Here is a 25,454-nt window from a genome sequence, read left to right as displayed (position 1 = left end):
TGTAGTGGATGCAGCAGCACAACGAGACCATGAGCGTCGCTTTATACTCGCTGCGCCTCCCTCCGTCGTGAGGATCGCCGTCGAGGAGCATGCCGCAAACGACTCGCCGAGTCACCCAGCTTCGCCTGCTGCCACTTCTTCGGATGCCGTCGCTCCGAAATGCTCGCTGTCATGCGCGGCCGCAGCGGCAGGGCCGCCATCCAGTCGAGTCGAGTCGAATCGAGTCAGGCCAAAGCCACCGCAGCGAGTCACGCGGCTGTCGAGGTGGAGAGAATGGATCCATTGTGTATGTCGCAACGGCCATCTAGACGGTGATGGTGGATAAAAGTACAGTAGTGGTGGCGCCGCAAAAGCGACGTCGTCGCCGTGGGCAGGGATGCATGCTCGGGAATGGGCCGGTCGGAAAGGATGGCCAGGGAAACGTCGTAGGGGAAGTGGATGGAGCGCTGGAGACGATGACGAGACCGCTTGGAACGGCACGGAGCGACGAACGGGCCGGCTACTTCTTGCCCGCGCGCTTCTTGAGCGTGGCCTTCTGGCGCTCCATCTGCTTTTGCTCGCTGCGCTCGTCCTGGAGCGTCGACATGATCTTTTTGATCTTCTTCTGGTAGCTCTGGTCCTCGGCCGCCTGCTCCTTGCGCCTCTCCTCGGCGAGGAACTGGTTGTCCTTGCGCAGCTCGCGGATCGCGCCCTTCTTCTCCTTCTTGATGAGCGCACGCAGCTTGGCCGCCTGGGCACGCTCCGTGTCCGGGTCGTAGCCGCCCTTGCGCTCCGGGTTGAAGCCCTGCTGGTCAAACTTGGGCACGTACGACGCGATCGCGATCGCCCGGTGCGCCTGCAGCCGCAGGTAGCGCCGCGACGAGGCCGACATGCGCACCTGGCGCTCCAGACTCGCCTCGATGGCCCTGAGACGCTCCGCCAGCGACTCGGGCAGCGATGCAGCATCCACGCTGGCCAGCAGGTCGAGCGAGGGCGTAAACAGCTCGACGAACGCCGTGCTGCCGCTGTACAGCTTGGCGAACTCGGCGGTCAGCTCGAGGGCCAGTCGGAGGAGCTGCGCCTTGATCGCGCCGACCTCGAGGCTTGGAGCAGGCGACAGCAGGTCCAAGAGATCTGTGGGTCCGTCGTCGACGGTCGAGGCCTGTGCGCTCTCCTCGGCGGTGAGAGGAAGCGAGGCCGTGTGCGGAGCGCCGAGGTCCGGAGTCGGGATACCGTAGTGCTCTGCGGTCGTCGACACTGTCCGTCGGCCATCCTCGGATCGCGTAGTAAGGAGAGCGATGCAATTGAAGAGGAAGTTGGCGGCCTCGGGGAAGACGCGCTTGCTGTCCTTCTCGTGCGAGGCCACGAGCGAGCACAGGAAGAGTCCGGAGGCCAGGTCGGTGAGCGAGCGGACCCGAGCATGGCCTAGGTACTGGGCGATGAGGAGCGCGAGCGGCGTGGCGACCGGGTGCTGCCTGTCCGACGTCGGCCACACGGTGCCGGCGATCCTGAGCAGCGTCAGCTCCGGCAGCATCGGCCACGTCCTGGCATCGGCCGACACGGCGCCCTTGGCGAGCCCGCGCGACAGGTTCCGCTGCATCAACGCCAGCTTGCCCACAAAGTGCTGCGAAGAGGCCAGGGGGTACGCCTGCGAGAGCGAAAAAATCTGCGGGATGAGCGCATTGACGAGCGCGACGGCGATCTTGTCCTCCTTGTCGGCGCCCGCCACCGCCGCAGAGTGGATGGCGTGGTCGATGAGAACACCGATAAAGGCCTGCAGCTTGTGCTTGTTGTCCTCGTGCAGGCTGGGGTGATAGAGGGTGCGGATCCGCTTGACGACGGTGGGGACAAACTTGGGCTCGATGCGGTGCTCGTCGAGGATGGCGAGGAACTCCGAATGCGAGGACGGGCAGGGAAACGTGTAGGGCAGCTTGCTGGCCTCCTCCTTGGTCATGGCCTGCTTCCTCTTGCTGCCGGTCTTTGCGGCCTTCCTTTCGGCCGCCGACACGCTGCCCGTGAGCGCCTCGTGGTCGCCCTCCTCCTCGGACTCCTCGTCTTCGCCAGCAACGGCGAGACCGTCGACATCCGCAAGGTCTGCAAAGTCGTCTTCGTCTCCCTCTTCGTCGTCGCCCTCGTCTTCCGCGTCTCCTTCCTCATCGCCTTCCTCGTCCTCATCCTGGTCCTCATCGCCCTCGCTCTCCCCGTCGTCCTCATCCTCGTCCTCGTCCTCGCTGCCCTCGGTGCGGAGGCCCTTGCCCAGGCCGTACGCCTCGCCCGCCGTGATGCCGTCAAGCTCAAAGTCGTCGTCGAGGTCATCGGCTCCCGAGGCTCGCGCCTTGGACTTCTTGTCGCCCTTCTTCCTCCGCTTGCCGCGGCCGCCCTCTTCGTCCGAGGAGGCGCCCTCGTCGTCGCTGTCGGCCCGCATCCGCTTGAGGCGGGCCTTTTCCGCCTTCATCAGACGCTTGGCCTCTTCGGCGGCCAGCTCGGCCTCGCTCTTGAGACGGTCCTGGGGCTTGGCTCGCTTCTCAAACGCCAGCTCCTTGACAAAGGCATCGTAGGAGTTCGAGGCGACCTTGGGCTCGATTAGCGGCCGGTTCTCCTCGCCTGCTGCTGTGGCCGTCGGCGCATTGTCGGCAGCTTTGCCCTTGCCCTTGTCGAGCGCCGGGGCCCGAGGAGCTGCGGGCGTTTCGGGAGCAGCGGGTGCCTCGGTGGTCGTTGGCTGAGCAAAGAGGAGGTCGCGGATGCCGCCGAGGTCGTCGTCGAGCTGCATCCGGAGCTCCTCATCCTCGTCGCGGATCTTTTGCCGCTCGAGCTTGTGGAACTTGGACTTGGCCATGACCTCACGCATCACCTCGGCCTTGGTCTTGACGCGGTCCGGATCGTCGTCCTCGCCGTCCTCGTCAAAGCCGCCAAAGTGGTTGGCCCCGTCCATGTTACCTGGGCGTAGCGAGGAAGATCGCAGCGCGAGACGGAATGGAAGGTGGCGGGTTCAGTCAGTACCGAGCATCGACCACGTGCCTCGTTTTGCGACGCGACGCTGCCAGCCAGCAAGACGACCCGAGCAAGCAACGGCGAGCGGCGACCCGCTTGCGCGACAAGGATCAGCAATCTCCAGTGGAATTTTGACCGTCACAGTTTTGGCGCTTGTCAGCGCACTTTTGATTTGTCCGGATCGTTTAGTCGCAAGTAGCGAATCATCATGTCGGAGGAGCGGGGCGGAGCCGGTACCGGAGAGAGCAGCCGACCCACCGCCTCGCTCCGAATGTGCCGGCAATGGGGTCGCGCCGCCGTGTGCTTGGCGTGTCGTCTCTGCTGGCAGCAGCCGCGTCGTCTGTCGTCTGGCGCTGCAACTCACCTTCGTCGTCCTCGTCGGGCAGCCCGATGTCGGCGAGGTCGTCGAAGCCGCTCAGGCTCTGGCCGTAGTGGGTGAGGACCTCGTCGTCGCCGTCGTTGAGGTTGAACATGGCACCCTTGGACGCTCGACGCTGCTTTTCGGCGGTGAATCGCTCGAGCATCCTCTCCTCGGGCGTCATGTTGGCGTCGTTTTCGCCAAAGCGGCGGTCGATGAAGGATCCGCTCTTGTTCCTCGCCTGCCACTCTGGCAGCAGCGACGCCCTGCGCTGCGCGAGGCCGCTCGCCTTTGCGGCCCCGGGCCGGCCGACGGCGCCCTTGACCTTCCTGCCGAGGACCTCATGCTTGGGCTTGGTGACCTTCTCGTCGAAGGGGTTGAGCGAGGAGGTGATGTTGGCGATCTTGTTGCGTCTGGCGGCGGCAGCGTCCTTTTCGTCCTGACCCCCTCGCCTGAGCTTGGACTTTTTCGACTGCTGCCGCCTGTCGCCGACGCCGGCGGCGTGGAGCTTGGACTTGAGCTGCGAGAGCTGCGATCCTCCACCCTTTGCCATGATGGGCCACGTCGAGGTTGCTCGTAGCTGGTGGAGCTAGCGAGAGAAAAAGGTATGAAGTGGGGTATAGAGGATGAGGGCTTGGGAGGAGGCTGGAAGGAAGGGAGCAAAGGAGGACAGGCGGGAAGGCCCTTTTTGCCCACGAAGCCGCTGCCGCCGCAAATTTTTGGGCGCAGTGGCGGGCAGCCAAGGGTCGGAAGACTCCACGGACGGATCCGAAATTTGTGATCGCCCGCGTTGGTGTGAGCGGCCAGGGCGGGCGAGCAGCCACAGACGCCGGGCCCATTCGCCGACAGCACCTCGACCACCTCCCCCGCACCATCACCCATCGTCGCACGCCACCACCAGACCCCTGTACAACATGAGCGGAACAGGTGAGCCACGCCTCAGCGGAGCCGTCGTCTGCACCAATGCTCAGGAGCTGAACGACTGCCTTTCCCATCCTCTGCGACCGTGGCCTCGATGATTTGCAGTGCCCTTCCGACAGTACGTCTTTCGCCTCACTCGACCTCGAGCTCGTCTCGACCCCCGCCCTTGGCACCGCTGCGATGTTCTTGGCTGACCATGCCTTCCTCGACGCCGCTCTTGTGCTCTCCTGCGACGAAATTTACAGGGACCTCCCTCCGCAGGGAGGCTACCAGCCCATCCGATACAAGAGGAACCTTCCCGGCAAGAACCCTAGCGGCATCGCCGTCTTTGGCGCCATGTTTGCCATCTGCGGCTACGGCTTCTACAAGGTCGGACAGGGCAACCTCGAGCAGCGGTGAGCATCGCACTGTCGCTAGACCGCTGAGCGCCATCGGGTGCTTTCCGTGGGACACGGCCGCACCCATTCCGAGGCGCCGGCCTGGAGGACCGCACGCACACCTTGCGCCGGCGCCAGATGCCAGACGCGCACTTGACTTCTGCGCTCTGTGCTGCCGGCTCAGGATCACTCTCAGACCAGCCGCCATCCCTCTCATTCCTCGCCCGTGCAGATCGGCTGACCCGCTCTCGCTCTATCCCCGCCCACGTGTCCGACCGACAGAGAGCTCAAGAGGGAACGCGCCTGGTCCCGCATCCACCTCATCCCCATGCTCATGGCCGAGGCCGACCGCGACGCGTACCGAAGGGAGCAGGCGCAGCTCGCAAGAGAAAAGGAGATCATGAAGGACGTGCCCGACTGGGAGGTGAGTGCAACCCGCTGCGGCCGCCAGGCGTTGCACGACTGCACCGAAGAGAAGAGGAACACCGCTGACCTTGCCTGCCCTCGACACCCGCGTCGTCGTCTCTTTTCCCGCTTTGTCACTCGCAGGCTGGCAAGTCGGTCTACAACACCAAGAGGTACACCGCTCCCAACTTTGTCGTGCTCTAGGCTTCTGCGCCTCGTCTGCGCCGTCAGGCTCGTGGGTGAAGGAGAATTGCGACCGATCCCTTGCACCAGCTTGCCGTCCGTGCCGCGATGAGACTGCGTTGGTGGGGCTGACGTTTGCGTAATTGGCGTCGAGCTGTTGCGGCGCCACGGCGGAGCGGTGCCTTGGGAAAGCGCAGTCAAGCGTTGGCTTTCTGGACATGCGAGTCGATGAAGGCCGCAATCTCCGCCCGCGAGTATCCTTCGGGGTGCTTGGGCATCATCACCTGGCCGTCGGCCTGGAGCAGGTACCAGAAGGGATGGCGGTGCTCGGAGGGCAAGCAGATTGGCACTGTCGACCTTCCCTGCCGCCTCTGTTGCTCGATGTTGCGCCGGATGTGGTGCTCCCACAGGCCGAGCGAGAGCTCTGCTCGGACCATGAGCTCGGACTCGAGACGGATCAGAGCTGCAGCAGGGCAGCCGAGGAAGTCTTCGATCGTCTTTGGCTTGCCGTTCATGGCCCAGGCAGTCATTGAGAGGGACGGCTTGCAGAAGGGCATGAACGGCAGCCAGAACCTTTCCTCGAGCATGTCGAGACCATCGTCCGTATCAAAGGTGCAATCGCGGTAGAAGGCGATGACCTTTTCGAGGCAGCCTACGAGCTTCGGGTCGCTATACGGGCCGTCGTGGCGGCTCCCGAGTATGGCAGCTCGGCTGCCGTGGACCTCGAGAAGGCCGTAGAGCATGAACGTGTCGACGGCGCTGAATTGCGCAGCCTCTGTCAGAGCCTTGAGCTGACTCGTGGCCTTGTCGAGGTTGAAGTGCGGGCAGCCGTCGTCTGAAGGCGTCCCATCCTCTGCGCGCGCGAGGGGACGCGTGACGCCATCTGGATGAGGTGCGCTCATGGCGGTCGCGGCGGCCAGATGGCGAGGAACGAGTCGACGAAGCGAGACCACGACGCGAAAGAAGGGGGATCCGAAAGAAGAGGTGGCAGATGGAGGGAAGACGAGAAGAGGAGAGTGGGCAGGAGGCAAGAGGAGAGCGAGACCGTCGCGACTCCGCCTCTTGTTGGTTGTTCCTTTCGTCCGTAGACTCCTGAGCATGACCTGCTCCGCCACCGGCGCAGACGCATTACAGCGCTACCAGGGCGGCTCGCATCCGTCCAGGTGCAGGTACGGCGTTGTCCGATGCGAACCGTGCCAGCCCACTGCACCGTGCCGAGCATGCTTGGGCGGCGGGAAGAAGCAAGCAAGCAAGCAGCAAGTGATCCGACTAAGGTGGAACGGCTCGGGGCGTAGCCAGAGACTTTCGCTGCGCAGGCCGGCCCTGAGCGCGCTGCTCATGAGCCAGCCGCTTGTGACTCGGCTCGGGTCGACCCAGCTAGAAGGCCTCTGGGGCGTCTGCCCACACACACACTGTCAACGCCCGCCACCGACCGACGGCGGACCTGCCAAGCTGGCAGCGTCCGTGTGCGCCGCGCCCGTGCCCCAAATGATCACTCCGCACAGACGCGGCGGCGCCGGCCCTTGCGTCGCAGCCAGGCAGGGCAGCCGCCCTGGTGCGGCGATGTTCTAGACATGATGTCGTATGGAGAGATAAAAGTACAAGCCGGCCAAAGCGTGTGGCGGGCGATACATGCCGACGCGGGGTACATGGGCAGGAGGCGGAGGAGGAAGGAAGGAAGGAAGGGTGGCTGGAGGAAAGCTTGCGAGAGCAACGGGTGACGACGAGCCGAGGTTGGAAGCGTGGTATAGTAGAGCAGGGTGCGAGGCGACTGAGGCAGCGGGGGGGACGGTGGCCGAGACTACAAGAAGTACTCTGGAGCCGGTCGTTTTGCCGGGACGCCGTGCGCTCTGCAGACAGACAAGGAGGTCGAAACAGAGTCAGCATGCGTTGCTGCTGCAGGTCACGGACGCGACGGTGCCGTGCGATGACAAGACGAGACTCACTCCTGTGCAGCGGCATCAAAGGTCTCGTACTTTTGGTTGAGCGCATCGTCGAGCTTGAGGATGGAGGCGACGTTGCCGCAGCGGTAACAGTAGTTGGGCGCCGACCAGACCGTCACAATCGTCTGGTCGAACATCAGCTTGTAGCCTTCCAGGACGAGCTGGTGCGCCCGGGCGACCAGGTCGAGGTCGTTGGTGTGCGCAAACTTGGCCACCACATCGCTTCCAAACAGGTAGCCGGCTCCTCTGGGCGACATACCCCATCCGGTGATGTCTGGTGGCAGCGCCGGCGCAAAAGAGGGGCAGGACGAGGCCGAGGCGGTCAGATCATCGGTGTCGAGGAGAGGCCGGCATCCAGCGGACCGAAGGGCCCTCCGCCCGCCACTCACCATCCGGATCGGACCAGAGCAGATCGCACATGGCGCCGTCGTGAGGCACCTCTTGCTTCCTGTCGATGGCCCTGATCTCATCGAGCGACTCGATGTTGGGGCTGAGCCCTCCGTGGACGCAAAAGACTCGGCCATCGACGACGGCGCCCAGGGCAAGGTAGTCGAACACCTCGCAGCAGTAGCGCCACACGTTGACGCTGCCGTACTTTCTCGCGCACTCGTCGTAGAAGCCATAGACCTGGGTGATCTGCCGCGACTCGTGATTGCCGCGGATCAGCGTGATTCGATCCGGGTAGCGCACCTTGAGGGCAAGCAGCAGCAGGAAGGTCTCGACCGAGTAGAAGCCGCGATCGACAAAGTCGCCTGAGTTGCCGTGGAACGAACCAAAGAGAGCAAGGGTAGGCAAAGACAGAGCGAGGGAATCGTGTCAGCGCTGCCGTCGCGCTCCCGTCGAGGATGAAGGGGCGACCCGGCTCGGCTCACCCATAAAGAGGTAGTTTGTCTCTGGACACATCCCGCCGTGTTTGAAGAGCTCCATGAGGTCAAAGAACTGGCCATGTATGTCACCGCAGATGGTGACGGGCGCATCGACGTGCTGGACGTTGCCCTCCTCGATGAGAATCTCTCTCGCCTTGAGGCAGAGCTCCTTGACCTGGGACTCGGACAGAGGCTGGCATCGCTTGAGCTGTTCTATTTGGCGGTCGAGGTCGCTGACCATGGTGCGTGCAGGAGAGCAAAGGGCGGAGATGGCCAAGGGGCCGTCCGGACGTGCGCGCTAGGACGCACGGGCAGCTGGAGGCTCGGAGCGCGAGGCCGGAATGTGCAGAGGTGCGCGCGGTGCGGGTCCGAAGACGATAAGGTGTGGCGACTGGCCGAGCGACGGAGAGAGACGTCCGAGCGATAGCTCGCTATGATATCGTTGACAGTGTTTCTGACGAGATCGTGGAGCGAAGAGATCGAGAGGCAAGAGCCAGGAGGGTCTGGACCGTTGGAGGTGCGGACCTTTTGGCGGTGGATGGCCAGAGTCGGTGGCCTATCAGAGGAACGGGGCGAGCAGGACTGGCGTCGTTGGAAGCAGAGATGCGCTAGGATGTGACGGCGACGTCCAGTGCGAGTTCAAGAGAGGAGCGGAGGAAGGTGCGTGATGAGATGGCAGGGAGTCAGGGTAAGGCGTGATGGTGGTCGAGGGCTGACGTCCGATGACAGCAACGGCGGGTGGCGGCGAGGCTACCCTTGCCTGCCTCCCCGGGGCTGCAGGCGGTCGCGTGTGGAGCCCGGGATCCGGGCCAGCCCAGCCCAGCCAGCCCAGCCCAGCCCAGCCCAGCCCAGCAACGGCCAGCCCAGGGTCAGGCGGGGAAAGGTGTCCTGGCTGGAAAGTTTTTCTGGCCTGCCTGCCCTAGCCACCGACCGCCCAAACGCGAACTCACTCTCAGGCCAGATCGGGGCATCAGCCACCAGCTCATCGGACACGCATCTCACCCGATGCAGATCTCGACGGCGTAGGAAGATGCCGGCCGGCGTCGTACAAGCCCTGTCCCACCAACGACGGGCGGATCGCCGAGTCACTCGGCGTTTCCCCGGCCAGCGATGGGGCTCTCGCTTCGGCCAGGCCGCCTGGCCTGTCTGACCACGCAGAGAGAGGCAGCTCGCGTGGCGCTTCATTGATGGATCTCGTCGACCCACCACCACATCTTCCACTCCCTTCCGAACCCCTATCGCGACCGACTTCCTTCCACCCGCTGTCCGCCGCCAACGATGCTCGCCACCTCGAGGACCCGCTTCGCCGCTCGCGCCCTCAGGCAGGCGTGCGCAGACGCCCATGCCTCCGCCGCCCCGTTCAGCGTCGCAAAGAGGCTCCTCACCGTTCCCGCCACATCGCTCCGACGCCCCGTCGCCGCTTCGCCCTCCTACACGCACCGGTACGAAAAGACGACGCAGGTCAGAAACTACGCTGCACCCTCCCGCAGCGACGCCTACGCCACCCTCACCCCGGCCGACGTCGAGGCATTTGCCAAGATTGTCTCGTCGCCCTCGTCGATCCTCACCACCGTCTCGCCCGACGCCTCGTCGTCGTCGTCGTCGTCGTCGTCGTCGTCGTCGGCCGCGTCCTACCAGACCGTCGACTCGTCTGAGCTCGATATGTACAACAACGACTGGATGAACAAGTACCACGGCAAGAGCCAGCTCGTGCTCAAGCCAAAGACGACCGACGAGGTCTCTAGGATCATGAAGCACTGCTACGAGCGCAACCTCGCCGTCGTGCCCCAGGGCGGCAACACGGGCCTCGTCGGCGGAGGCGTGCCCGTCTTTGACGAGGTCGTCGTCAACCTCGGCGGCCTCAACCGGATCCGCAGCTTCGACGAAATCTCGGGCACCCTCGTCTGCGACGCCGGCTGCATCCTCGAGGCGCTCGACAACCACATCGCCGAGAAGGGGTACATGATGCCGCTCGACCTCGGCGCCAAGGGCTCGTGCCACATTGGCGGCAACGTCGCCACCAACGCCGGCGGTCTCCGCTTCCTCCGGTACGGCTCGCTCCACGGCAACGTGCTGGGTCTCGAGGTGGTGCTCCCCGACGGCACCGTCCTCGAGGGCCTCTCGACGCTGCGCAAGGACAACACGGGCTTCGACCTCAAGCAGCTCTTCATCGGCTCCGAGGGCACCATTGGCCTTATCACGGGCGTGTCGATTGTGACGCCGCGGAGACCCTCGGCGATGAACGTGGCCGTGTTTGCGCTCGACTCGTACGAGGACGTGCAGAAGACGTTTTCGCAGGTCAAGAAGCACTGCGGCGAGATCCTGTCGGCGTTTGAGTTTTTCGACCAGCAGTCGTTTGAGGTGGTGCAGGGCCACGCCACCGCAGGCGTGCGCGACCCGTTTGAGGCGAGGCATCCCTTCTACGTCCTCATCGAGACGAGCGGCAGCAACAAGGACCACGACGACGAGGTGAGGATCCCGGTGGCACCCGTGGTCGAGCCCGCGCACGCGCACGTTCACATCGGCTGACATGAACCTCTGCCCCCGCTGCGGCGACACCCGCCCCCCCCTTGACTGACCGCAGAAACTGCAAGTGCTGCTCGAGGACCTGCTCGAGAGCGGGTTGATCTCGGACGGGGTGCTGGCGCAGGACGAGACGCAGCTGCAGTCGCTGTGGGCGCTGCGCGAGTCGATCCCGGAGGCGGCGGGCAAGATGGGCAAGGTGTTCAAGTACGACCTGAGCATGCCGGTGGACAAGATGTACGACCTGGTGCTCGACATGCGCAAGCGGATCGACGAGCAGGGGGCGCTGGGCGCCGACAAGGCCGTCGAGGCCGTCTGCGGCTACGGCCACATTGGCGATGGCAACCTGCACATCAACATTGTGGCCAAGGACTACGACGCGGCGACCGAGGCCATCATTGAGCCGTACATCTACGAGTGGACGTCCAAGGTCAAGGGCTCGATTTCGGCCGAGCACGGCCTGGGCCTGATGAAGGCGCAGAAGATTGGCTACTCGAAGGACGCCACGTCGATCGAGTACATGAAGCGGATCAAGGACCTGTTTGACCCCAAGAAGATCCTCAACCCGTACAAGTACATCCAGGTGTAGATGCCGGGCCGCCGTGGATGAATGCATTGCTTGTCGTTGTCGTCTTTGCGGGTGAGATGTGTGACCGGGGAGAAGAGGGGGCAGAGTAGAAGGCAGGCAGGGGTGTAGCCCAGCCTCGGCGACGGCAAGGCTGCTTGCTGTTGGTGGCGCTGCCCAGCGTGTCCGTCTGCGCCCCCCCTCCCCCGACTTCCGGCGGTGGGCCTCCACACGGTCCCCTTGTCGGCTTGGCCCTTTTCCCTCGTCTTCGTTGCTTCTTCGTTTTGGGCCGCGCCGCGCCGCGCTGCGCTGCGCACTTGCCACCCTCCGACCCGCCCGCCTGTCCTCCCAACACCGTCTTACTCAGCCGCCACGACCGCCTCCCCCCTTTGCTCGCCCCTCGTCCTCGCCACCATCACCATCTTCCTGAAGCGAGCCAACGCACTCCTCGACCCTTCACCCTCCCCGCCCCGCAGTCGTGCACGCATCCATGTCGTGGTACTCGCCCAACATGGCCGCAGCGGCGTCGTCGTCCCGCTCCCACCCAGGACCCGCCACGGCGCCATCGCCTTCCGACCTGTCCAGCGGCGGTCAAATCCCGCTAGGCTCGGCAGCACTCGATGTGCCCCCGACGCCGACCAACGTCAAGAACCTCACGCCCAACACGTGCCTCGCAATCGTCGAGTTCAAAGGTGCGCCCCTCCCGGCACCTTGGCACGCAGCAGCGAGCGACCCGGCTAACATTTGCCGGCCATCTCGCCCTCCCCACGACCACCCCTCCCTCCCTTCTCGACCCACCTCTAGATCTTCTCAGACAGCATCGACAGGTAGACGATACGATCACGACGCGGCTCAACCGGCATCTGGCGCGCTCGCGGGATCAGGGGTACCTCTCTTCCCCCTCGCTCCTCTCGTCGTCGTCGCCCCTCTCGGCGTCCAACGCCGCCGACTTGGGCCAGAGCACGTACTCGACCGTGCCCGAGCAGGCGTGCGCCCAGTTCTGGAAGGAGCTCCTCGACGTCTGGAAGGGGAGGGAGGACGTAGTCCGGTACTGCATCGGCGTGGCCGACCAGGCCCGAGGCCCCAGACCCTCGGGAACCGAAAGCAAGCTCGATGCCGACTACACGCCGACGCCGACGCAGGCGAGGTGGGGGAGGGGAGAGGATCAGAGCGAGTTCTTGGTAGGTCAATGGCCCGTTGCAGGGCCCCGATGCTGCCTTGCCGACCGGTGGTCCGAGAGCTGACGGTCGACGCTCCCCTCTTGCGCCACCCCCCCTCCCTCGCCCGCCGACAGACGAGACAGATGCGCAACGAGTTGGCCGTAGAATCCATCATCCGCAAGCGATCCCTCGAAGGTGAGACGGCGCTCCCCCCTCCCTCGTCTTTGCCCTCCTCGACTAGACCCTCACTCAAAACCCCGCATCGAACCTAACCCCCCCCCCCCCCCACGTCAGCCTTCAAGTCCCGCTGTCGCTTTTTCCAGCCCTCGCCGCCTCCCGGTCCAGAGGGCGACAGGGAACGCGCAATGTGGCTCGGCCGCGACACGCCCGCTGCCGTCGCGAGCGCAGCGGGCGTCTCGAGACCTTGATCGAGGTCCCGTCCTCCACTTCTCCCCTCGAAGGAAGGCCTATAGAGCACTTGACAGGCGCCCGAGAGGCACAGAGACGGCTCCGACACGGAACGCACCCGGCATTACACGATACAGCAGCCGCACTTGCAGAACCCCACTCCTTTCCTCGATCCGTCAGACGGCCAACTCGCTAGCCGCCAGCATCTCTTTCCGGCAGGCGGGACAGCCCTTGCGCAGGAGGACGCGCAGCCGGCTCTCGTACCTCAGTCTCTCCTCAAACGCGCGCTGGCGTTCCTCGGCCCTCAGCTGCGGCCCGTACCCGAGCAGCTCGACGGGCGAGATGGCGTCGACGGTCGAGGCGGCGCGCGAGTCGAGGTGGCTCCACCGCTTGCGCACATTGGGGCTGGCGGCGAACGCCTGCGTCGAGGTGGCCTTGAGGTCGAGCGGGACGCTGCGCTCCTTGATCGTCGGGATGTTGGCGGGCGGCACCAGGCAGTGCAGGTGGTGCGCGTGGCCGCACAGGTAGATGATCGTCTTGCTCTGCGGCGACGCGCCGGCTGCTGCTGCTGGCGCGGGTGCGCGTACGGACGCAGCGAGGCCGTTGACGATGGATGCCGGCTTGGGCAGCAGGGGAAGCTTGCAGGTGACGCAACGTGTGTCGCCTGCAAATCGTCGGCCGTGGAGTCGGAGGTGCAGCGAGATGATGAGCACGAGGTCAGCATCCCTGCACGCGGCGCATCCGCTCTTCTCGGACCGGCATGAGCGGCGACTCACCGTCGCAGTATTGCGCGTACTCCTGTCCGCGCTGCAGCTCGTTCGAGAGCAGGCGGTTGTCGTGGCTGAGGATCGCGTCGCATCCCTCGAGGAGCGAAATCTGCAGCCAGGCGGCGAGGTGTGCAAGGCATGGGTGGCTTTGTCAGTCGGAACAATGCGTCTTAATCAAGCTACTTCGTTCGCCCAAGGCCGGAGACGGCTCACCTGGAGGCTGAAGTCATGCAGGATCTTGATCAGCGCAGCCTTGAGGCCGGGGATCTCGAGGCCGTTCTTGATGCGTCGAATCAGGCGGATCGGATCAATCTCGGCGCCGACGTTCTCGAGCAGGCCGCGGATGAAGGCTGAATAGGACGCGGCCGGTGACGGGTCGACGAAGCGGTCAGAGTCGGGACCTCTACAGCCCCCTCTCTGCCTTGTTACCGCCACCTTCTGCACTGCAGCGCAGAGCGGACTCACCGGGCTTGGTCTCCGAGTACCGCAGCAGATCCTCCCAGAGGTCGTCGTCGTTCTGCTCCTTTGCAAAGTCGATGGCGCGTTCGACGTCGTTCAGCCTCTCGATGATGAGGCTGAGCGCCCGCTTGTTGTCGCCGACGCGGCCGAGCAGAAAGACCATCTCGGGCACAAAGTCGTGCTCCTTGCAGATGTTAAAGGCGCGCTCGAACGAGTAGAAGCTGCTCATGGCGCGCAGGTAGGCCATCAGCTTGGGGTACTCGTACTCGGCGTACAGCTTCACCTGCAGGTCCGAAAGGCTCGTCACTTGCTGCGGGTCCCGGTCGAACAGGGCGTCGAGGTACATGTAGAGGAACCGAGGCTCGCTCTCGAGCTGCTTGATGACGCGATGGATCTGTTTCCGTGGCAGGGATGGCAGGGGGCAGAAGGGAGACCGTGTACGGGGGCAGCTCATCAGCTCTCTGTGCAATCGGGTCCGTCAGAAGGGCCAGGCTTCGCTGCCACTCACGGGGATCGAGTGCGTGTGGTCGACGAGGAGCTCAATGGCCGCGCCGTGCTTCGATGCCGGCGCGACGCTCCTCTTCTGCTGACCCTGCTCGTCCTTCTCGTTGCGGCTGCGGATGTCCTCCTCGAACTCGATGAGCAGCAGCGCCTGGTCCTGCACCGCCGTGAAGAGGTTGTTGTCACGGATGAGGTCGAACACGTTGGGCCTGCGCAGCCGCAGAAAGTACGGCAGGGCCTTGCTTGGCTGCCGGTTGCGGATAAAGAGCTCGGCCAGGCACTCCATGAGCAGCGTGCTCGACCTTTCACGCGACAGCCGGTCCTCGATGGCGAGCACGACGGCCTGGGTGCTGTAGATCTCGGCGGGCCACTCGCGGATGGTCTCGAGCAGCATCTTGGGATCGTGTTGGAGGAAGTGGGCCAGGATCATGTCGTACACGAGCCCGCTCAGCGTCGGGTCGCTCGTGGGGATAAAGGGGATCGCGGTGCCCAGCCTGCCCTTTTCGACAAAGAGGAAGATCCAGTCCTCCCACGCCTGGACGTTGCGCCCGAGGATCTTGGACGCCACCTTGGCCGCCTGGTCGAAGCGGTCCTCGTCGACGAGCCAGTTGAGGTACTTTTTGCCAATCTCCTCGGCGTCGAAGCCGTTCTCCTTGGCCGCCGTCTTGCCCATGGCCTCGACCTTGACCAGCGCCGCCTCGTACTTTCTCCGGTCGAGCAGCCACTCGACGTGGTCGCGGTCGTCGCGCGGCCTCGACACGACAACATCCTTCGGGCTTATGACGTAGTAGGTGCTGGCCTCTGGGTCGCTCTTGACTCGCTTCTTGGCCATGAGCGCGGCGCTGTAGGCGCGCGCCTCCTCGGACGGCACCAGCAGGTAGTCGTTGCACTGGAAGCGCGAAAAGCCGTTGAGGCTAAGCACGTCGCTGCTGAGCTCCTCGCCGGCTCGGCTGATGATGCGGAGCTCGGGCCGAAGGGCTGCGCCCCGCTTCTGGACGTCGCGATGGTCGCTGAACCCGGATCCGTCGGCACCGTCCTCGTCGTCGGTGATGTAGGCCAGCACGAGGTAGTCGAGGCCGTAGGGCGCGATGCCGCTGATCATGCAGTCCAATTTGAAGATGGCCGAGATCTCGACGTAGAACTGCGGCTGCTGCGAGCCCAGGGCCGACGTCTGGGCCGGCTTCCGCTCCTTGACCTTGGCGATCTTGATGTGGTCGGCCCAGGCGACCAGCAGCGTGCGGTCATCCTGCCAGTAGAGGCTGCAGCGGTGCAGGTCAGCCCGGACGTCGGCGCTTGGTGCCGAGATGAAGCTGATGCGCTGATGCGTGTTGGTGTCGTAGATGCGAACGCCGCGGTCGTTGGCCCACGCGATCAGGTTGGAGCGCCACTGGGTCGTGTAGATGGGGCCCTCGCCGGCGTGCAGCACCACCTCTTTGTGGCCGAACCAGCTCTTTTCGCGCTGGACCAGGGCGCCAGCCATGCCGCCGCAGACGAGCGCGCGCGTGCTCTTGCGGCCAAAGTTGGGCTCGAGCGAGATGCAGCGCATCGGCCGCTTGAAGTCGAAGACGTACTGCTCCGACGTCGAGAGCGCCGAGACCGACACCATGCCGTCCATGCTGGCGCTCGCGACAAACTCGCAGGTGGTGTCGATGTCGATGGCGAGGATGCTGGCCGTGTGGGAGCGGAAGCCCTTGATCAGATTGCCCTCGACGTCGAGGATGTAGACCATGCCGCCGTGGGTGCCGAGCGCCAGGAAGCGCGGCGAAACGGCGAACGCGCTGGCACTGTCCTTGGCGAGGATGTCGGATGCGCTGCCCTTGACCCGGGCGTACTTGAGGGACGGCTCGACTTCCTCGTCCGAGTCGTCGTCGTCTTCGACGTCTGACTCCTCTTCCGATTCATCCTTTTCTTCGTCGCCGGCACTGCCTTCCTCCTCTTCGGAGCCAGGCTGCTTGGCGTCCTCGGCGATGGATCGAAGGTCTTCTGTCTCATCTGCATCCTTGCTGCGCGCGATGGTCGCCGGACTGTCGAGCTGGGAAGACCGACGCCTGCCGTCGGTCGCCGGCTTTGGTATTGTTGCCGCGCGGCTCGGCCGGGCGCCGATGGTGTGGTCATCGTCACCTTCTGCGTGGGGACCATCGTCGTCCTCCAGGTCCTCGTCGAAATCCTCGTCCGTTGCCTCGTCTTCCTCGTCGAGCGCGTCTTCGTCCGTCTCGGACGCCCCGGTCAACAGGCCATCTCCGGGCATCTCTTCATCCATCAGCACGGTCATCCGCTTCTTGGAGGCGGAAGCAGTGCTGCTGCCAGCACGGTGGAGAGCCCTCCGCTTGTGCGTTGCTGCCGATGTCGGGGCGGCGGCCTGTTCCGAGGCTGTAGACGATTGCCACCTTGGTGGTCGCGTGTGCTTTGTTGGGGATGTCGCGAGCACAGTGTCGATGCGATCCTCCGAGCCTGTTCGGTCCTCGTTGATCGCAGTCTGGGTGTCATAGTCCATTTCCAGCTCCAGCTCGACATCATCGCCGGGGGCATCCGGGGAGAGCGCTGCGTCGTCTGTCCCGTTCTCTTCCACGGCATCCGCTTGATCCTGTGGTACCTCTTGTTGATCGTTCTGGCGATCGAGAAAGGCTCTCAGGTCGTCGTCGACCTCGACCTGCGCGTCAGAGCGCTGTGCCTCTGCTTCGTCTCCATGTCGATCGGCTGTCGTCTTGCCTGCCTCGGTGTGACCCTTGCTGACGTGGCTGCCGTCGGAGAGGGAGCTGCCGAGAGAGGGCCTGTCTCGCTTCGCGCCAGATCGTGTGGCGAGCGTTGGAAAGTGGTTGGTGGCCTGGCGCTTCTCAAGCTCCCTGGTGAGGGCCAGCGCCTCCTCGGGCGACGACATTGGCGGCAGAGGCACCGAGGCTCGGCATGCCGTCCGTCGTCGAGGAAATGTCTGGTGTGCTGTGTCGGTGGCCAAGCAGCGGCGCGGGTGGAGACGGTGGCGGCGGCGTCCGAACTCTTCGCAAGGATTTGATGCGAAGGAGACCTGGAGCGAGGTGTATAGCAAGGAGAGGCCAGGGTTGGTGATGGAGGATGGGAAGGGTCGAAGCGGCGAGCGGGGACCCTCACTGGCCCTTCCCGCATAAGTGGAGCTGGCTGCCGCGATCCTCGCTTGGGCGTGGGTCAGTGCGCAGCCACCGCTTCGCGACTTTGACCAGCAGTCTGAGCAGCTCCAACCCCACAGATCCGCTTTGGTACAAAGCTTGCAAGCTACCAGGGCCCTTTTGTGGAAGGATATGGGGATTTGGGGTGAACTGTGGCAGAACCCCAACAATATTGACTTTCTATCTGCTCTACAAGGGCTCCTGCTGCACAAAGTTGGTGTTGAAGGCACCTGCAATGCAGATTCAAACTCAGGGCTTGCTCAGGGCTGCAATATAAGCCATCCAGAGTGTCCGGAGCTGTTCTTCAAAACAACGAGATGGCACGATAGGGCTTTTTGGGTAGAAAATATAGAAACTATTGTTCACCTGCAGCAGACAGCCTTGCAAGGCCATCTTCTGGCCAATCTTTGCATCTGCGCATGCCTGAGCATCAGGACTAGCAGATGAGCAAGCTTGCAGAGTCTTTCACAGGGCAGGTGGGGAGATTTGTTGGGCAAAGTGCTGAAAATGCTCAAAAATTGTTGGGATCCGACATTCTACCCACGCATACTGCCTTGCAGGGCTCTAATCAGGCTGCTCCAAGCATCTTTGCAAGCCTGAGAATCATCACTAGCAGATGAGCAAGGTTGCAGGGCTTTTTGTGGTGCAAGCTGGGGATCTGTGGGGTAAAGTGCTGAAAATGCTCTGAAAAGGTCAAAATCTGCTGTTCTCTTGCAGCAGACAGTCTCGCAACACCACCATCTTGGTGCTCTGTCAGTCTTTCATATTGCATCTGACTGTATTCTTACATTTCATTAGGTTTAGTTAAGGTGGCCTCCCTGTTCTTCTTTCACTAGTTCGCCGGGGCTAGATATGTAGACCATGACAGTCAAGCCGACAGTCGGACCTGCGCCGGTGCATGCCCAGCCACGGCCCAACCGGTTTGCGGCCATGTTGACAAGACGTGCAGCTCCCCTCGTCTTTCCCCATTTCACGACCCCTTGTCGCCTTGTCAGCCGATAGCATCGCCACCGACAGCCACCAAAACGTAACGACATCCATGCGACGACGACAGCGACCGGGCAACCACCGCTCAACCCGTGCAGCCACGCATCTGCAATCAGCGCAACCCACCCCCACCGCAGGCGTCGCCTCGTAACGCACCGACGACCGGTTGCGCGTGCCGTCCGCTCGCCCTCGCATCGCTCCCGTTCGGTCCGTGCCGGTCCCCGTCTTGCTCACGTCGGCGCCCGCCCCGACAGGTTGGCCTGTCACACCGCCGCCGTCGCCGCCGCCGCCGCCGCTGCCTGCCCGCACCTCACCGAGCTCTGCATGCCTTGGCTTGCATCGGATCACCCGCCTCGCGGCGTCGTCGCCCGGACAGCATTGGCCCCGACCCTAGCGCACGCACCGCAGCCACACCTCGGACGATGACCTCCGACTCGCACGGTCAAAGACGTACTGCCTATTCCGAGCGAGGTCGCACTACCTGACTTTGACCGCCGGTATGGCTCAAGCTTCGCTCCTCGGCCTGACCCGCCCGTCGCCGTGGCTGCCCTCGGTGCCATCTCGTTCCCGTGGCCACGCGCCGTTGACAACAGCCACAGTGCTGCTGACGATGATGATATCGATGTTGCTGCGGCTGCCGCGACGCCCCTTGACCCAGCCCCGAGCTTGTATCCCGTCTGAACGGCGAGCGGGTGGGTCGTGCAAGCCGCCACCGGCCACGATGCTGCGGCGCGCAGTCGGTGGCAACCGCGATTCCTATTGTCCGGCAATCCTCCCGCTGCCAGTCTACGCCGCCGCGAGGCCCACGGCTGCTGTCCGTTGCTTCACGATGCACGCGTTGCAACGGCTCCTGCTTGTGCCTCTCCGTACCTCGTCGTCGTCGTAAGGGTCCTCCCACCGGCAGCCAACTTGCTCCTGCGCCATTGCGCCCACTTCCCGCTGCGACTCGCTCGAGTCGCTCCATGATGGGCCCCCCCCTGCCTTGCTCGATGTCGACACCGACAAAGCGTATAAAGCAAGCCCCCGACAGCCGCCCCCATCCCGGTCGCCCCATCGCCCTCATCTCCATCTCTCCATCGTCTCTGCGAGGGTACTTTACCCCCCCCCCCCCTTCTCTCTGTCCATCTCTCTCCCTCTACCCACCCTGCTCATTTCCCATCCCTCGATACAGTCCGGCACTGTGCGTCGACGGTCACCTGCTCTCTCCTCTGCTTTCGCAATCATCGACCCGGCGTCGACGATCCATTTCTGCTTGATTTCACTGCATCGCAGCAAGACACCCACCAGACGGACAATCCGAGTACTGTTTCTGTACCTCGAGCAGCGCAACAATGAAGGCCTCGCTCAGCTTCATCCTCGTGCTGCCCCTCGTGGCCTCGTCGCTCTCGCTCGGCCTGGTCGCCGCTCAGGACGGCGCCCGCCACCACGGCCTCCAGCGACGCTCGCACCATCACCGCCTGGGCCGCGGCATGGATCAAACCGTCGAGGGGGCCGGACTGCTGCGTCGAAGGTCCAAGAACGTCAAGTGCAGGTCCGCCAACGCCAACTCGCCCTCCGAGGAGGGAGGCGAGCACGACGCCGTCAACGCCCCAGTCGGAGGTGTCGCGGCTGGTGTTGCCGCTGGCGGTAAAGGGACCGGATCAGGCAATGGCAAGGACAACTACGGCGGCGACTCTGGCACCGGAAGTAGCAGCGGCAGCAGCGATAGCACTGGCAGCACCCACGACCACACCAGCGGCGGCAACAGCGGCGGCAACAGCGGCGGCAACAGTGGCGGCAGCAGCGGCGACAGCAGCGGGGGAAACAGCGGCGGCAACAGCGGCGGCAACAGCAACGCCACACAGCCGCAGTTGCAGCCGGGATCCACGCCCGACAAGAATCTCGCAGGCAACGCCAACTCGCTCACGGTGCGCGGCAAGGTGTCGTCCGGCCGCCCGCCCGCGGGTCAGGACTGGAGCCTGCTCTCGCTCTCGATGCTGTGGAGCGGCAAGGGCACCACCTTTGGCGGTCCGGGTGCGTGGCAGGGCGGCGCGTGCATGTACGACGACATGCCCCACGCCAACCTGCCGGGCATCGCCATGAACCAGCGCAACTGGGTCGACGGCTTCGCGTGCGGCGCCTGCGTCGAGATTCAGCACACGCCCGTCAGCACCTTCAAGCCCAACACGCAGTGGACCATCGAGGAGGGCACGCAGGTCTCTGCAGGCCAGCAGCTCACCGACCCGACGTACGCCATCGTCATGGACCTGTGCCCGGGCCTGGAGCAGTGCAAGAGCGGCCTCGACCTGCACCCGGACGCGTGGCAGAGCGTCACGGGCTCCACGGACGGCACCGAGCTCGAGATGAAGTGGAAGTTCGTCAGCTGCGAGGGCGTCTTCCAGCGGACGGGCGGCGGCGACAAGGCCCTCGAGATGCGCTGGCGCAATGGCGCGTCGCAGGGCTTCTGCGACTTCCAGGTGCGCGGCGCCTACCGCCCCGTCGTCCAGGTCGAGTACCAGCTGCAGGGCAGCTCGCAGTGGACCAAGGCCAACCACCGCGACAACAGCTTCTTTGAGGCGCCCGGCTGCGGGCCCAACGACAAGTTCGCCTTCCGTATGACGAGCGCCGACGGAGAGATCATCGAGAGCCAGGGCGGATACGCCGCCATCGGTCAGAACATGGTCTTTAGCGGCGTCAACTTTGCCAAGTCGTCCTAGGTCACCGCGCTCGTCGGGTATCGCCCTCGTCGGCCGAGCAGCAGGCAGGCAATCGTTCAGCGGGCCCGAGAATCACACACGCCGGTCGTGTGCAAACGGGCCGCGCGCGCATGCCGTGGACGTCGACGTCGTCGTCGTCACGGCGAGGTAGGGACTCGTGACTGGCCGGTCCAGTCTGTCTTCCCTCACTCGTGCCATTCTCTCTTTCCAACGGCCTCACTGGCTTCAGTAACGGTACAAGTCATCTATTCTTTGTCGCTCCTTGATCTTCGTTCGTCTTATCGCCATTCCATGTCATTCATTGCATCTCGATCGGTCGGCCCGTACCGTCCTGGGGAATTCCTATCCTATCGACCCACTCAGCCCCTCGCCTCGCCCTGTCGGGCTAACTGTCTCCCTCTCTACCCCACCAACCATCTCTGGTCGTCCCATACTAAAGGCAAGGCGGGCTACAGGTCGTAGCCATGACTCGCCAGCCATTCAATCCTTCACCTGCCCTGCCCTGTCCTCTTCCTCGCTCGTACCGTGATCGGTACTGTCCAGGGTGGACGTTTGCCTTTCTCCCGCACATCCACGATCCTCGCTCGTACTGCATACGCGCGTCGTCCTGATCGAATCAGCGGCTCGCGTAGCCCACCCCGTCGTTTCGACGTGGGACTCTCCATTTCCTCAGCGGGTAGTCTGATCCTTACGAGCAGCCGGTAAATGAGTGTACGTGGATGGACGCAAGGGGGAATGGCGTCTCTGATCCACGCACGGCGGCCGTGGGCCTGGAGATCGTCCCCTGTGCTCTTCCTTTGCGCGGAGTTGCCATCAAGGATCAAAGTACAGCAGCAAGCCTTGCGGTTTGCGACAACATAGAGACGGAGGGGAGAAGGATGATGATCGAACAGCAGAGAGGGACACGAAGTCGAGGACGAGGAAGTCCCTGGGCGGCATTCCAATCCTTATCTGCTAGTCCCTAACCTAGTTCCCCCACCGCAATCTTCGACACCGACCTCGCCGTGGGGCGAGGGAGAATGGGCTTCGGAACGGGTACGACACGGGCGGGGCAGGGATCAAGGTCTCATGTCAGTCAGCTGACGAGAGAGACCCTCTTGCGCACACACACGCACACGCGCGCGTGCGCCCTCGCACGCCTTCCTGCCTGGCCAGCCTGCTCTCGGTCTCGAATTGCAAACAGACGCATGTTGTGCACAGAGGTGAGCTACAGAGCCTGCTGGTACACTTCAGAGGGTCCCGTTCTCGTTCGATCATCGCCCGTGCGTGCGTGCTACCGGTAGGCTGGGACCAGGACAGTGCGCAGGTGTGCGCGACGTGCCGAGGAATGTTGGTCGCTCGACCTACCCGACCGCACCCGGGAGGCGGGGTGAGCGGGCCACTACTCTGTATCTCTACGATGGTGCGGTTGCAGCCAGGGCCTGGTCATTCCGATGTGGGCATGATCACCATCGAGTTGGATCGGATCGGATGACGATCGTGGAGCCTGTCGATGATCCCTCTTATTCCCCTTGCACGTCAGCGCGAGGATAAGCGGACATGTGGCTGCCACAATGGTGCGCTCACCCCCGCTGCCTGGTCGGCCGGGTCTGGCTTGCGGTCGAGATGGCGCACCCGTCGGGTCGTCGATCAGGCCTTCTAGGCTGCCGCGTCTCCTTAGAAAGGGTCTGGTTGGACATGATTTGACCCGAGCCGAAGGTATGGCATGGTACGGTCTTGCACGATACGTCTGCTCGAATCCAGTCCAACCCGATCAACCTCCAGACGAGGTTCTAACGAGGGGGAGTGGGGCGGTGGCGTATGTAGAGTACGGTGCGTGGTACGGTGGTTCGAGATGCTTCGCAATGCCCCTTCATCGCATCGTCCGTCCTGCGTGCTATGCCGATGACCACAGCTGAGACGGTTGCGTCTTTCTGGGTGGGTGCAAGCAGGCACTCTACGAGCAGATGCTCCATGCCAGGGCGCCATGGTCATGGTTCGGGGCGGCGAGTCTTATCGTTTGCGCATCTCACCCTCTACCTGTCATGAGCGTGTCAGAAGGGATTAAGGGGGGGCGAACAGGGGCAGGGGATGATGTGCAGCTGATGTGCACGAGGGGGCGAGGGGGCGTGGCGTGATGCCTGGCCTGCTCTGGCCAGGCAGCACGTTCTAAGGTCCTTGTCGTCGTCAACGTCGTCGCAGTGCGGGATGAAGAACAAGCCGGTCCGTCGACGACGGGAGTCCAAGAGCATGCTGCACCCCTGCCCTGACATGCCATGCCATGCACTGCGCTGCGCTGCGGTGTAAGGGCGAGCATGGTCTGCTGGTCCGTTCGTCTGCAAGCCGAGCACATTTTACACCTCGTCTGGCCCTTGGCTGTTGGCGCGAGGTCAACGGAAGCATCTCTTTGTTCCGTCGCCTGACTCCTTTGCAGCGAGGTGAAGAGGAAAGGATCCGCTCGACACCTGGACCAGTCCCGTTGCTCTGACCAACAGGCCGCTCGGCGCCGCAGCAACACACCTTCCTGCCTAGCGCCGAAAGCCCTGCCAACGACGCTCTCTTCTCGTTGTTGTCTGATGGCCACCGCCCTGTCTCGACCCAGCGACGCCTCGCGGATCTTCGCAAAAGAAAGGTTGCCAAAAGAAGCTTGGCGCGACAGAGGGTCCGGCGGCACCGGTGACCGGTGGGGGGTTCATGCTGCACAATAGGACTGGAATAAGAACGAAGAGTCGACGGCCGACCCAAAAGCGCTCCCCGCATCCTGGATCGTGCGGAGGCCGAGGCGGACGCAAAGGAGGCGGGGGGAGTCCAGTGAGTGTTCAGTAGTACGTAGCCAGGAGGTCCAGGCCTAGACTCCTTGACCAGCGTCCGACCGACCGACGACGGCCCTGATCCGACCGGTATACCGACGACGACGACGACGACGCCGCACACGGGACCTGTTTGATTCTCAGATTCCTCTTTTGTCGCGCCCCCCGCGGGTCATGTCGCTCGCGCCCGCCTTTTTCTCTGCCTCGCCCTTCTGTGCGTCGTTAACTACAGTCCAATATTCGTGAGATCACGCGGTTCGAGAGCCGCTCTGGCGTAAGCAGGCTCCAAGATCATGCCCCAGTTTCCGTGTGCGGGCCGCTGTGCGGGGGGACGACCAATGGTGGGGCGAGTATGTACACAGTGTGGGCGACGTCGAGCGAGCGCAGCGGCCAAGAGCCAAGAACGAGGATTGGTACTGTGCGGAAGCGAAAGAAGCTGGACCAGGTCTTGGCGGACGGGAGGGCCAAGCGAGTCGCCGGTCCTTCCATATGCTCGCTGCTGCGAGGCACGGCACCGTTGGACAAACGGGAGAAAGGGTAGGAAAGACTCTTAGACTGCCAGCTTCTCTCGAGGGTTGCCTTCTGTCCTCGAAGTAGCCGAAAAGAGGTGGGTGCAGGGATGAACGTCTCGTGGATGGGCCACCTTGCCGAACTCGTCGTTGCGGACATCGGAAGAAGCGGCCGGCATGGACCTGGCCGCACCCCTTGTCCAGGGTTCTGGTTCGAACGGCGCCTCTTCGCTCGGTATGGTGGGTCAGGCGAGCAGCGCAGGCGAGACCATACTCTGTACGATCAACGCCAGCGACGGAAATCTTTTGCTGTGCTGCTGTGCTTGGCTTTTGCTCTTCGCCCGTCGCGGGCCTGGCGCTGCGCCGTCGTCGCGGTGCCGTCGCCTTTGCCTCCTCTTCTCCAGTCCGTACGTCTGCTCTCGACCGCCAACGCCACCCGCTGCTGGACCCTGACCTCATGGTCGGCTCGGTTGCCGTAGCGAGATGTCCCAACCGCTACGCGACGATGCGATATGCCGGTACCACGACTACTAGCTGAAAGCCGCCAATCTTGACTTGCCTTTCCACGCCTCGCCGTGGTGGAGATGGCCAACCGCGCGGTCGTCGACCCCGCTGCCGCTGCGCTGTCGTCGGTGTGGACGATTGCGTAACGTCGCAGCGGTCATACTCTGTCAGCCTCAGCCTACCACCGCGTATGTGCTCGTCGGGATCTCGATTGAGCACCAAGCAAGGTGTCCGCGCATGTCTCGTCTTGACTTGTTGCTGGGGCTCAGCCAGTCGTCCGCACCTGGCCAGGCCTGGGCCTTCTTGGCATTCCTCCGACCCGTCCTGCCGACTGGCCAGCAATTCTGGGTGTCGCAGGCCGTCCCGCGCTTAACCCTCGTCGACCTCTCTTCTTTGCACTATACGCGGCCATCGCGGCCGCGC

The 25,454-nt window shown here is 63.8% G+C and overlaps 9 protein-coding genes across 9 annotated transcripts; 5 read left to right on the top strand and 4 right to left on the bottom strand.

The window, feature by feature from the left end:
* Nucleotides 1–499: 499 nt before the first annotated feature.
* On the bottom strand, nt 500–3,881 carry PFL1_04083 (uncharacterized protein; the record flags this gene model as incomplete). The annotated part of the gene is made up of 2 exons (XM_007881607.1): nt 500–2,916; nt 3,335–3,881. The coding sequence occupies 2 exons, from the start codon at nt 3,879–3,881 to the stop codon at nt 500–502; spliced, it is 2,964 nt and encodes a 987-aa protein (XP_007879798.1).
* Nucleotides 3,882–4,242: 361 nt separating this feature from the next.
* PFL1_04082 (uncharacterized protein) lies at nt 4,243–5,235 on the top strand (the record flags this gene model as incomplete). The annotated part of the gene is made up of 5 exons (XM_007881606.1): nt 4,243–4,255; nt 4,355–4,367; nt 4,495–4,644; nt 4,909–5,050; nt 5,176–5,235. 5 exons carry the CDS (start codon nt 4,243–4,245, stop codon nt 5,233–5,235), a joined length of 378 nt encoding a protein of 125 aa, XP_007879797.1.
* Nucleotides 5,236–5,411: 176 nt separating this feature from the next.
* PFL1_04081 (uncharacterized protein) lies at nt 5,412–6,116 on the bottom strand (the record flags this gene model as incomplete). Its single annotated transcript, XM_007881605.1, has 1 exon — nt 5,412–6,116. The coding sequence occupies one exon, from the start codon at nt 6,114–6,116 to the stop codon at nt 5,412–5,414; it is 705 nt and encodes a 234-aa protein (XP_007879796.1).
* An 899-nt stretch (nt 6,117–7,015) lies between these two features.
* On the bottom strand, nt 7,016–8,264 carry PFL1_04080 (uncharacterized protein; the record flags this gene model as incomplete). The annotated part of the gene is made up of 4 exons (XM_007881604.1): nt 7,016–7,064; nt 7,161–7,431; nt 7,547–7,909; nt 8,030–8,264. 4 exons carry the CDS (start codon nt 8,262–8,264, stop codon nt 7,016–7,018), a joined length of 918 nt encoding a protein of 305 aa, XP_007879795.1.
* Nucleotides 8,265–9,301: 1,037 nt separating this feature from the next.
* On the top strand, nt 9,302–11,135 carry PFL1_04079 (uncharacterized protein; the record flags this gene model as incomplete). The annotated part of the gene is made up of 2 exons (XM_007881603.1): nt 9,302–10,492; nt 10,608–11,135. The coding sequence occupies 2 exons, from the start codon at nt 9,302–9,304 to the stop codon at nt 11,133–11,135; spliced, it is 1,719 nt and encodes a 572-aa protein (XP_007879794.1).
* A 466-nt stretch (nt 11,136–11,601) lies between these two features.
* Nucleotides 11,602–12,699, top strand: PFL1_04078 (uncharacterized protein; the record flags this gene model as incomplete). Its single annotated transcript, XM_007881602.1, has 4 exons — nt 11,602–11,803; nt 11,916–12,292; nt 12,406–12,466; nt 12,566–12,699. The coding sequence occupies 4 exons, from the start codon at nt 11,602–11,604 to the stop codon at nt 12,697–12,699; spliced, it is 774 nt and encodes a 257-aa protein (XP_007879793.1).
* A 156-nt stretch (nt 12,700–12,855) lies between these two features.
* On the bottom strand, nt 12,856–17,284 carry PFL1_04077 (uncharacterized protein; the record flags this gene model as incomplete). The annotated part of the gene is made up of 5 exons (XM_007881601.1): nt 12,856–13,343; nt 13,456–13,555; nt 13,660–13,796; nt 13,912–14,299; nt 14,414–17,284. The coding sequence occupies 5 exons, from the start codon at nt 17,282–17,284 to the stop codon at nt 12,856–12,858; spliced, it is 3,984 nt and encodes a 1,327-aa protein (XP_007879792.1).
* A 1,748-nt stretch (nt 17,285–19,032) lies between these two features.
* PFL1_04076 (uncharacterized protein) lies at nt 19,033–19,419 on the top strand (the record flags this gene model as incomplete). The annotated part of the gene is made up of 1 exon (XM_007881600.1): nt 19,033–19,419. One exon carries the CDS (start codon nt 19,033–19,035, stop codon nt 19,417–19,419), a length of 387 nt encoding a protein of 128 aa, XP_007879791.1.
* A 445-nt stretch (nt 19,420–19,864) lies between these two features.
* On the top strand, nt 19,865–21,229 carry PFL1_04075 (uncharacterized protein; the record flags this gene model as incomplete). The annotated part of the gene is made up of 1 exon (XM_007881599.1): nt 19,865–21,229. The coding sequence occupies one exon, from the start codon at nt 19,865–19,867 to the stop codon at nt 21,227–21,229; it is 1,365 nt and encodes a 454-aa protein (XP_007879790.1).
* Nucleotides 21,230–25,454: the final 4,225 nt, after the last annotated feature.

This window comes from Pseudozyma flocculosa, assembly GCF_000417875.1.
Source record: "Pseudozyma flocculosa PF-1 unplaced genomic scaffold scaffold00013, whole genome shotgun sequence".
NCBI classification, from domain to species: domain Eukaryota; kingdom Fungi; phylum Basidiomycota; class Ustilaginomycetes; order Ustilaginales; family Ustilaginaceae; genus Pseudozyma; species Pseudozyma flocculosa.
Note: the sequence above shows the minus strand (reverse complement) of the source record. Positions and strands in the feature narration are given on the sequence as shown.